The following is a 12785-nucleotide window of genomic DNA, read 5'->3' as shown; positions in this document are numbered from 1 at the left end:
TTGTCTTTAGTAACAATGTGTAACTGTTGTGATCTTCTCCGTCGACTATATCAATAACCTACGTTACTGAAGCATAACTGTTGTAATATTCTCAGTAGATTTTTTCAATGGCCTAGAGTATTAATGCATAAGGTTTGTGAATCATGCAGTTAAATCAGTGAATAGCCTAAGATAAAAATGTGTGAATATGTTGATCCTCTAAGCATTCTGTATTAGAAGCATACCGTACTTATATAAAACTTAATGAAAAGTATCAATAGCTTTGGTTTTCCTCTCAGTTGATTAAATCAATAGCAAAAGGTATCCATGTTGAATAATTGTGATTCTCTAAATACACACTAACAATATATAGGGTTCTTATGTGAAAGTCTTGTAAACCTCTCAGTTCACTTTATCAATATGCAAATAGCATTCAGTACTTCCTTAACTGCTGTAATTCCCTCAGTGGACTGTATCAGATGCCTTAGGTCCTAAATTGTAAGTGCTTGACCCTCCTTGTGAACCGTATCAAACACTTTGGGAAATAGTATATAACTGTTGTGATACTCTTTGTGGACAGTATTAAAGCTTCAAGTTCAAGTGTAACTGTTGCTATCTTCTTAGTTGACTGTATCAATAGCTTAGGACACAATTGTGTTTTGTGAAGCTCTCAGCGAACAGTATCATATATTTTAGATACTTATTCGTACTGTAGTTAATTTTTCAACTGTTTTTTCAATTATATGTATCAAAAGCTTAAGGCATTGCGACAGTGGTTGTGTTGTGATCCTGTCAGTAGACTGTATCATTATTTCAAAGTACGAATGTACTAATTTAGAAATGATGTGATTTTTCAGTGTGTTGGCAATGTTAATAAATAAGGAATAAGGAATCATTCTTTGAGTATTATGTGGTGATAATTTCGGTCGGGGCGTGATCAAATCCAATAAAGCCCGAAGGGCTTTATGATAGATTTGATCACCCCGACCGAAATTATCATCGCATAATATTCAAAGAATGATTCCTTATTACTTATATTTATATAATTTTAAGCCATTGTACCATTATATATATTTAAATGATAGTTAAGCAAACCCCGCTGGCGCCTCGATTTGGCGTCATTTGTATTATGGGTTATATAGTACAAAATCGATACGTAGTGTCATCACAGGCGAAGACACTGGAAAATGTAAATATAACTAAATAAAAGCTGCTGTGATTTTTTTATTTGACTGCGCATATATCAATAAATTACGGTACATGAATATTTGTTGAGATCACCTTGGATAACTCTATCATTAGACTTAGATACTCATGTGTAACTAGTGTGATTTTCTCAGTAGTCTGTATCAACAGCTTAGGGCACCAATGTGTATATGTTGTAATCCTCTCAATGGACGTTATCATTATTCTAGGGTACTAGTTTTTGTAAGTGTAACTAATGTGATCCTCTCTTTGGAATGCACTGAATGCATAGATTCCTAATTAAAATGTTGTGATTTTCCCAGTGGATTCTATCAATATCTAAAGGTACTTACCCGATGTGATCCTCCCTGACGTGATTATTATTCTAAAAAAACTAATCTGTAACTGTTGTGATTTTTGTAAGTGGATTGTGCCAATAGCTAAAGTTATTATGTAAAAACTCTTATGATCCTATATGAAAAGTCAAGGATGCTTACATGTATATATTACTATAATTGTGATCACCAGGTAAATGATTCCGTGTCAAAGAGTCAATGCTTCAACTGTTGGGAAACTTGACATCGGAAACAGCAGTGTAAAAATGAAAGGGTCTGCGGGGTCTGTAGAAAACTGGGACACGCTCCTGGGTCAACCGAATGTAAGCATTACTTGGATCCTCCGACAACCGGGGAAGTGGTAGTGTTTCAGGGCATGTCCATTCCACTATCCAACTTTTATCCGTGTTCTATCAATGTGTTTGGTGAGAAGCACAACTCCACTCCGCAGAACATGCTTATCAGCTGACTAAAGCAATTCGCACAGATGCAGCCGAATTGCTTAGCCAGCAATTCGCGCAGATGCAGCCGAAAAAATGAGAAAAGCGAAAAAAAAGGCTTTAGACGCCAAAAGAATTGGACATAACATCAGGGACCCGCAGGACTGGTAGATTGAAAAAGAGGCAGTGATGGAAGAAATAGTCAACGCCAAGGTTGACCAAATCCCCGAGATCAATACCAAATTGGAAACGTTTAACAACGACACCATGTATTCTGAAGGTACGTTTGACATGGAGTGGGGTACAGGACTGGACGATGATGCCACCTTACATACCGATCCGAAAAAGTGGCCCGGTGAAAACAAACTAGGGAAAATCTATCAAAAGATTGCTTATAAATTCGGCAGAAAACTCCGCAGTGCTTCCGTCCCGCGTACGAAAGGAGCGACAAATGAGAGACAGCCCAACATTGAGGAACTGCTGACAGATGTGCGGAATGACAAGAAGGGCAAGAAAAACGACAAGTGCGGTGCCCGTAAGTAAGTAAAACGCCCACTAACTCTTACCAACACATAAACAATTCCTCTATAAATCTTTACTCTCTAAATGTTAGAGGTTTAAATAATTACAAAAAGAGAACAACACTTTTTGATTGGTTAAAATATGTTAAATATGATATTTTTTTCTGCAAGAAACTCATTTTGTAAAACAGCAAGAACTCACGATGGTTTGGGGGAAATGGTGCATTGTTTTCCAGAATCTGTACATAGTAGGGGTGTATCAGTTTTGTTTAAAAAGAATAGTAAAATAGAGATTATAAACCATTATAAATCTGTAGACGGCAGACGATTTCTAATTAATATAAAGTATAATGATGAACAATTGACTCTAGTAAATGTTTATGCGCCTAATAATGAGAAATATAGAATTGATTTTTTCAAAAGAGTAATTACATGGATTAATTAAAATGCGATAAATTTAGATAATGTGATACTTTGTGGAGACTTTAACTGTCAAATAGATATAAATAATAAAGATAAAAGCGTTAGTGTACTAAAGAAAATCTTGAAAACATTTTGTTTTAAAGATTGCTGGTTATCAGGTGGGAAAACTTACGAACAAGGCTTAACATGGTGTAATGGGGATAAAATGTCCCTCAAAGTAGGATCGATTATGTATTTACCTCAGAACAGTAATCATTTCCAATGAATAATATTTTTCTAAGAAAGGCGCTAAACATAGACAATAGCAGGTTTACAGATCACTTGGGTATATTTCTTGAACTCTATACTTGTGAAAATTCCCGAGGGGCTGGACATTGGAAGCAAAACAACTCCCTCCTCTTTGTAGACTGTTACAATTACCCGGAGTAGGAATGAGCAACTGTTGTGATCATTTCAGTAGACTCTATGTATGGTTTAGGTAGCAATTCATAGCTTATGTGACCTCTTAGTGGACTGTGTCAACATCTTAGGGAGCTAGTATTATATGTTATGCCCCTGTCACTAAATTGCAAAGAGTACTTATGAAAATGTTGTGATTTTTTCAGAAGACTACACAAATAGCCTATGGTACTAAGTTGTGATTATCTCAGTGGAATGCATCAATACCCAAGTCAACTTTATAAATAATTTTAAGGAACTAATGTGTAACGTTTGTGTTCCTTAAAGTAAAATCTAACAACATATTTGGTACTTACATGTAACTGTTATACTCCTCTTAATGGACTCTATCAGTAGTCTAGGTCACTTAGATGTAACAGTTATCTGGCTCTTACTATGCAATATCAGTTTGTGATCCCTTAAGTAGGCTGGATACTTAAGTTTAAATCTTATCTTGGAGAACAGTATGAATAGCATATTTTGTATGTATAGCTTTTTAGGGAACTAATGAATAACTGTTGTGATCCTCTCAGTTGACGGTACCCTTAGTGTAAGAAAATAATGTTTAAGTGTTGTGATCTTCTCTGTAGTCTGTATCACTAGTCTAGGTCATGTTGTGATCTTGTCAATGGACTGTACGATTATCCTAGGGTACTTTTCTTTAACCATTGTGTCCTCTGAGTGGATTGTATCAATAGTATAGGATACTGATGCATAATTATAACATGGTACAATTTCAGTTGATTGTATCAAAAACGTAGGATACTATTGTATAAGTATTTTAATCGTCTCATTGGAGTTTGTTAATAGCTTTAATTATATACTATGGTTTCGTTAATATTTAAGGGTATTAATTTTCCTGGATAAAGTGAAAATCACAGTTTCAAGAATACTTTAATTTGTGGCCAATAACCCTATCAATACACCATATTAGTGGAAATTGCAGTTTAATGAATATTTAATTTCAAGAATAAACTTAGCAACGAAATAAAAAAAAATTGGTATTCAACGAATATTGATGAAACCACAGTATTGAATATACTTAGAGGATATCAACAGTAATTAACATTACACAGTTTGAACAGTGTTCAACCAGAGCTATCACCACATGTCATCTTTACTACCCTAGATTTGTGATAAAATCAACTGAGAGGATCAGAACAGGTATACTTAAGTACCATTAGGTTTTAATTCAGTCCACTGAAAGGATCACATTATTTATCATAATGTACCCTTGGCTATTGGTAAAATCTACTGAAAGGATCACCATTGTTACTAAGTTGAACACTAGACTATATAAACGCAAAGAGCTAAATAACCATATAACAGAATACACACTCTTTCTTTGTTTTACACCATTGATAATAGAAGAAATAGTAAAAAGTATCTCCTAAAAAAACAACAACAAAACAAACAAAAACAAAAACAAAACAAACAAACATCGATCATCTCCAAAAGAATGAAATCAACGGGCTATTATTGGAGTTTCCAAATTTTTCTGTATGTGCTCAAAATGGATTGATAATGGACTAACATCGATGTACTATTGTATATACATTTTTTCAGATTGTATTGATACAAGTTTATACGGTAATTCTTGTAATTTGTATATTTATATCTGCTTTCAGTGTCTACGTACATGTCCTCATTCATAGTAATTGACAACTTTGGTTTGGGATCTATATACAAAATATATTCATGCATGCTCTCGTATATTTAGATTAGAACACTTTTTATACCGCTTATAAACAGAGAGTCATGTATAAATTTTAGAACCAGGTACATATTATGCATACATTGGCAGGATAACAAAATTGTATATGTTTATATGAAAGCTTTAATTAAGAAATAAACTTAATGTCTACTCAAGTTATACGAGGATAACCTTGGTTGGGGCAGTTTACACTTTTAAATCTGCGAAGCGAGTTATAAAAAAGCGTAAATTGCTGCAACTTAAGTAATACGTGCATATCGAAGGTAGATATTGAGTTCATTCCTTATGATTTATTTTTCTGGAATTTACTGTACAAATTAGGTGCCTTTAACTTTTTAAAATCTAATTAAACTGTTCAAAATTTAAACATTACGTCAAGCGGATTAGTACGTTTTTGACGTTGATGCATTGTGACGTGTCTGCAGACATGCAAACAAGGTTTTACGTGTGTTTTCTGTTCAAACTCTTCTGTCGACGATTAAAAAATACATCTTATCAGGCTTTCGAGTTTAAGTTATTATAAGGAAAATGTTTTGATAAATTATATAATGATCACCCAAATAATAATAATACGGGTTATATGTTCAAAGCGTTAAATCAAAATTGCCATAGAAAATTAGACAAATTTGTACACACAACCTTTAATCACAGAAAATTAAAACGACTTATATAATTTAATGCTAAAGTGGCCTATAGGTCAAATAGGCCGGGTGCAGTTTAGTTTATTTCGTTTACAGTATAAATTACAGTGTTTATAAAGCAGAATGTCACTTTAATAAACGATTTACTTATATTTTCTATTGTAACAATGGATAAACACACGTTCTGAAACTAAAACATTCATTCATTGTTAAATACAATGGTATAAGATTAACTTACTGATTAACCGTATTGACTCCGTAAGAATAGGTAGATGGTTAGTCAAAACTTTGTAAATGAAACAAACTGTCTTTATATATGAAAGAATAGATGCATTTATTTATTTTTTTAATTGATAAACTTAAGGGATTAAATTCTAAATCAGTTATATTATTTGTGATATTTTTTCATAATGAAATTTGATGTGTTTTTATAAATAATAAATCTGATTGTAAAAGAAATAGTAAATGAATTGCATTGTTTTTTTTTAATCTTAAATGAAAGAGATAGACTAAAAGATATTTCTTTTAAAAGTATTTTGTTAACATTAACCGATCAGATCTATTAATGTTTTTATTTATATATGATATTTCTTTTCTTTGGGTGGATAATGTGTGTAAAATGCCTACACATGGATAAAATAGAAGGCTGAACCCTGTAACAGATTGCAATGTAGATAATATACTTATTGTTATTATAGTTATTAGTAATTATTAATTTTAATGAATTAATTAGATTTATTCATTTAGAAATTCGTAATTTTTTAAAGTTCACATTCATGAACAGTAAAAAAATACCGAACCAATTCGGAAATTGTTTTAAGCGTTTTTTTTAATATAAAATGCATAGTACTGTCTCCTTAAACATTGCTTTTTTAGTTTAAAAAATGATTGATAACTCCATTTTTTGTTATGCTTAAAATGCTTTAAATAATTAAAATAGAAACTTTCATTCATTTCTAATGAACTCACAATATTTTCTCTGAATATAGTAATCAAGGCAAACACAGGTAAATTCTACTTGTATCCTTTAAGAGGATCCCATAATCGCCTAGTTTAACATGTATAATAAGGTGTTTGTTTTGGCAAAAATTCGTTTGGGGAATAAACTAACATGCGCTTGAGGGTGACATTTCACATAAAGCAATTTTTCAAAACGAGAAAATATCTTAATTGTACCAATAAACTGCATACGAAACAAACAATCAAAAACCGAAAATAATTTGTTTTGTTTTTAATCAGCTGCAGGAGTTTAGAATTCTTTCCTGTCCACTTTTCAATATATTCAGCCAGTTTTACTCAGTGGTTTTACTTTTTAAGACACAAGGGCAGGTTAAGAATAACAATAAAAAAGTGAACACAATATCTGCAACAAAATGTGAACAAAAAGAATAAGGTGGCAGGGTATTTACAAACCATAATGTTCGAGTATTTAAAACATTTTATCGCAAACTTAAATAACTTATTTACTTTGAAAAATAAAAGCTCCTAAAATCATTTAGAAAAAAAATCTAAATACAATTTTTTTCAAAACAGATTTTTTATCTTTCAACGATATATTAGCTACTTTGAACACCGCAAAAAATTGTAAGAAATTAAAACATTTTTTTACCTATAAAAATCATTTGTATTTTTAAAAAAATATTTTAACAAACAAATAGAAATAACCTATTTTCTAATCTTAAAAATATTGAAGACGAAAAAAATTGACGAGAATTTTTGTTGTAAAAATGGTAGAAAAAAAATGATAAATCAATGTTACAATTCCAAAACCAATTATTCATCAAAGTTTTAAATAAATCAATTAATTACTTATCAAATTAAAAACCATTAATCAACAGATTAATTTATTAGACAATTGGAAAAGTTTATAACAATACCAAGTTCAACTGTTTAAAAAGAATAACACTTAAGAAATGTGCTTAGATGTCCTCTATGCATTAAAGCACACTTGATCCGCTCCCGACGCAGCGTTTTAGATCTGACCCACATTCGAGTCGGATATGACGTGTTTTGTTTTGAAGTATATTTAGCAAACAACGATGAGCACAAATCTATCGATTATGTCTAATTGTCGGATAAAAAGATGCATTTTTATTACAGAAAATTAATAAGAATGATTAGAATACATGACATATTAACATAATAATTATCACATTTTCCTATGTATTCTGTTAATGATTTTTCGATGTTGTTAATTGCAAGAGTCACAATTAAATCACTCATAATAAGATATTTATGTTTATGTTGAGCGTTCGGCGTAGGTATGAAATTAAACACTTAATTAAATAATCAATGTGTTTATTCAACACACAGTTAAAAAGGCCCACAGTGGTTACTAGTTGACCACACATATTATGATTTTAACAATTCATTGCTGGTGATAATAAACATTTAAGGATTAAATGAAAATTTATCGTTTAGAAAATTGTTTAATGTTTTCATAGTGAAAATGTGTACTTAAAATAGAATTATCCTAACACCCCCCCCCCCCCAACATGTTAATAAAAAATTAATAAATGGTCAGTCAAGAATAAGGCCGGAGTGGTTTTCTCCCTTCGTTTGCACCTATGTGATAGTTAAACTTAGGTGCAAAAATTCAGTAATAACTTCTAAGGACTTAGGTGCAAAGAAAATTGTATAAGCTAAATCATTTTTTTGTTAATTTTCTTTTTGTCCGAAATTCAGATGTTTTTTTCTTAAAATCTTCTTTTCTCCCGATTTCATCATGAATAATCTCTTAAAAGATACATTTTCCCTATGAAAACAACCATTGGCACCTATGTGACAACTCAGACGGTTTACACCTAAGTGACAAGATTCGGTTATATATATATATATATATATATATATATATATATATATATATATATATATATATATCTATATTTTATGAAGACGACGTGCCATTTATGTGACTTCTATACAAATAAGTTGAGACTCTCAGAAAAAAAATACATAAAGGCAACTTTTGAAGAATCATATTCATATTTTTTACATAAAGCAATTGTGATGTTAAGGACAATAAATGCTATTAACCTTTGTACTTAAAAAAAATTCCCTGAAAAAGAAATTAAAACTACATAATGTATTAAGAAGTCCAAAAACATTATTTGATTTTTAACGTAAATATTTAAGACTTTTTTCTTAAGTACACGTTTTATACTTTGAGAGCAATATTTCTTTATGCTACACTCAATCGCTTCAACGATTTTATTATAAAAGTCTAAACAATTAAGTACAGAGTTATGTTTAAAAGAATATTTTACATATACACATGATAATTAAATATTAAATATCGAGTAAAATACCTTTTTTATTTTCCCAATTCTCTACCTTACCTAAGATACATCGATTTTGAAACCATTCAACGAGATTAGTAATGTTACAATATATGATTTTTTCAGTTAATATTGCCCTAAACAAACCAGCCCACCTGCAGCACCCGCTGAACCCAAATAACACCACACACAATGCGCATAATGCTGTAGATGGGCGCAAATCTGACCTTACATGGGAAGGGGGTCAATGTTCTACATCGGCTGGCAGAGAAACCGCAACCTGGTGGGTGAATCTGACAGACATTCGCAGCATCCATCATATCAACATCTACTATATGGTGGGGGAAAGACCTTGGGGTATGAATATTGACGAGTATCCTTAGTTAGCCTATACATTAGCATATAACATATTAATGTGATTTTGACTTAGTTTACGGAACCTTATCTTCTCCTTATAGCGATTAAATAAACAAATCAAAAAGTTTTATTTAACAGAGTAAGATAAAAAAAAATAAGCTGGTTATATATAAGGAACAAAAATTAATAACACATGCCAAATACTGCCTTGTCATTCAACTTTCTTTTTTAAGCTGCTTTCCATGAAAAAAGAGATGTCTCAGTTTGTGTTGTATATACTATATTTATACCAACTGTATATGGTTTTACTAATCAACCGATTGATTATTAATTTGGTTTTGTCTTACAGTATGTTTTGCATGTTATCTAATTCGTATGCAGGTGCATCCAATCTCTTCACACCGTCCTTTTTGGGACTCTCAGTGTATGTATCCAACACAACAGATAAATTACAAGGAACTTTGTGTTTCAAGGACAGAATTTTTACATTAGACACCATACCTGCTAACCTCACCATCACGTGTCCTATACATGGACAATATGTCATATACTACAACGAAAGACTGTCCAGTGTTACCTACCCGGAGGGTTATTCTCCCTTTGCTCAGAGTGATCTTTGTGAAGTCGAGGTGTATGGTAAGTGATGTATACATGTATGTTAGAAAAACGAAATCATTCATCATAATAAGGAATGACTCTTTTTTTTTTTTTGAAGTCATTGACTTATTTTTGTGTCCATTAGAAAATGTTTTAAGTGTTTAGCAACTTATCATTTCACGAAAATCATAAATACACTTTAATATTAATCTTTGTTTTTAAGTACGCATTTTCATGAACATGTCTTTATTTCATTGTAAATAATGTTGGACATGATCAACCCTTCTTCAGATCGTGTAAATAACAAAAAAACGGCCTTATTACCAATTTATCTTTAAAGTTTATCACAGAGGGCACGCTTACATAACTTTCCCAATCATACCTATCAATTATAATGCAGTCAGTCAATTGAAGGGAACAGAAAACACTTTGTTCTTTGAATTATAATGATATCTTGCAAGAACAATTTGACTAACTGATAACCTCGATGACAAATTTGACAAATGGAACCCTTAGTTAAAAGCATCCGTAAATATTTAAATGATATTAAAATAAGCTATATTCGAGACTGAAATACAATATTATTACCTTTTCATAGGATGTCTTTCAACTGAATACTATGGAACTAATTGTTCAATACCCTGCCCAGATGTCAACTGTGATTATTGTCACATAGATACGGGCACCTGCCAGGGCTGTAAACCTGGGTACAAAGGTCATCACTGTGAAACAGGTAAACTGTTCACTGACTTTGAATATTTTTGCACCCTTTGTATTGCTGATGTTATTAGAAGTGTCCCCCAAAAAACACATTTTAAATAGATTATTTTCATTCATTAAAGGATGTCATAAAACAAATTAAACAATATTTTTTTCGCATATTCTTAAAGAAAAAATATTCAACATATTTTGGGTAGCTTATAAATCTTTTTAACCGGGACATTATCAAACATCGTTAAATTGCATCTGTTCTCTGACATTACATGATTAAGCTAACATAACTAATATCTATATGTTTCTGTGAAGCCAGTTGTACAGCACTTTTCATATATCATAGAAATCTCGTGTTTTTTTTCAACAACATAAGATAGATAGATCTAAAACATATGAAGTAATTAAATCTTCTCATTTTGCGATTAGGTTGCTCACATGGATTCTTCGGACAAAACTGTGACAATAAATGTAATAGCACATGTACAGGCTGTAATAGTGTCAATGGCAGTTGTGATTCGGGATGTATCCCAGGATGGACGGGATATTATTGCAATGAAAGAGATGTCATACCAGGTATTCATGAGTTTGATTTATCCTTTCAATACCATGCGCTTTATCAAATAACTGATATCTTTAATTTACATGTACATGTGCGGATTGTCCACAAAAAACCCATAATAAATGTAAAACCAACTGTTTGGATGATTTATTTGTATACCGTTCTCGTACATTCATGATCTCAGATCGATATCATCCTGATTCATGCACTTGAAATTAGGAAATGTAAATTGAATAAAAAAAATAATTTAATATACCATCACTTTAAAAAAAAAAATTTTATATTTTACATAGTTTGTAGAAAAGGATCATATGGAATAAATTGCAATGAAACATGTGGCCACTGTCGAGACATAGACCAGTGCTTTCACATTAATGGCACTTGCTTAACTGGATGTGAATCTGGTTTTCAGGGAGACTTCTGTAAAACACGTGCGTATATGTTCAGATAAGATAAGAATAATTTTTTGTAATAATCAAACACATTTAGGGCTGATCCCGGCTGAACTATATGGAAAGGCACTGCCTATTTCCCTTTTTGCCTTTTTAGATTAAATTATAAACTTTTAAAGGATTAAAAATGTTTTAGAATTTCACATTAATGAAAATAGCGATACAAATGTAAATAGCTGTCAACAAAATAAAATAGGTGTATGGGTAACACTTTGTTTAGGTCGAACAGTACAAACTAATAAAGTCAATCCAATGAGTTCAAACTTCTCGGCAAAAGAAGGACCCTCCTAAAATTGCTTTGCTCAGATGGAGAGCTGGGTATCAGAAATTAGTCACTATTTTTTTCTCCTCCTCAGATTGTTTTCTAAACAGCTGATTCGTAATTATATGTTTTTGTGATCACATGAGGTTAACAACAAACTAAAATTAAAAAGATTTGCTCGGTTCAAGCAAGATTTTTCCGGACAAATTGTTTTAAAATATCTGGTCATTTTTTTAGTCTATCTATTTGAGGTTTCTTTAGCCACATCTCCTATAAAATGCGTCCCACATGAATAAGAAATCAAATCCATTGATTTTTAACATTTTATTTAAATATAGATTTATTTATTGAAATAGTTTTATCCATATATACTAAAACGCTGACCAACGAAACAAAATTCACTTAAGGAGGCCACCTTTAGTTTTAACTCCGCATATTTAGAATAATTTACTTAGAATATTATATTACTAACCATATATTTGAGAAAAAAAGCTATCGTATTTTTTTTAAATCTGTTTCGAAGTGCGGCAAATAAACAATTGGTATTTTTTATATCCCTAAAGTGAATATACCAGTCCTGTATTTTGAGATTGCTCCAACAAATAACCAGTGGAATTTCTTGAAACTCTACAAATAAACAAGAATTATGTAAATGACATATGGTATAAATAAGACCGTTGCTATTGTTGCTTTATATAGCAAAAACAAATTCCAAATCGGACTTCTTAAATATATAGAAATTAGACTTTCTCCTTCTGGATCTTTTTTTTTTTTTATTTCTAAGCATCATAGTGTTCATACAGTAATTTTTATTAGAATACTTCGCACTCTAGGCTTCTACATGCATTGATTTTTGTGTTTTAAACGCTGATTCGCTGAGCTGGAAGCAT

General features: G+C 31.3%; 1 protein-coding gene across 1 annotated transcript; it reads left to right on the top strand.

Moving 5' to 3' along the window:
• The first annotated feature begins 9067 nt into the window (after positions 1 to 9067).
• On the top strand, positions 9068 to 11632 carry LOC128174265 (multiple epidermal growth factor-like domains protein 11). Its single transcript, XM_052839857.1, has 5 exons — positions 9068 to 9311; positions 9693 to 9947; positions 10507 to 10641; positions 11049 to 11195; positions 11475 to 11632. Exons 1-5 carry the CDS (start codon positions 9068 to 9070, stop codon positions 11630 to 11632), a joined length of 939 nt encoding a protein of 312 aa, XP_052695817.1.
• Positions 11633 to 12785: the final 1153 nt, after the last annotated feature.

This window comes from Crassostrea angulata, chromosome 2, assembly GCF_025612915.1.
Source record: "Crassostrea angulata isolate pt1a10 chromosome 2, ASM2561291v2, whole genome shotgun sequence".
Lineage (NCBI taxonomy): Eukaryota > Metazoa > Mollusca > Bivalvia > Ostreida > Ostreidae > Magallana > Magallana angulata.
This window is presented reverse-complemented; position numbering and strand designations above follow the sequence as displayed.

What these genes read in the sequence shown, in the direction of transcription:
- LOC128174265 (XM_052839857.1), top strand. Translation starts at nt 9,068, where the DNA reads ATGATTTTTTCAGTTAATATTGCCCTAAACAAACCAGCCCACCTGCAG. An exon ending in AGGTCATCACTGTGAAACAG is followed by an intron (nt 10,642 to 11,048) that starts GTAAACTGTTCA and finishes TTTTGCGATTAG; the next exon opens with GTTGCTCACATGGATTCTTC. An exon ending in TGAAAGAGATGTCATACCAG is followed by an intron (nt 11,196 to 11,474) that starts GTATTCATGAGT and finishes TATTTTACATAG; the next exon opens with TTTGTAGAAAAGGATCATAT.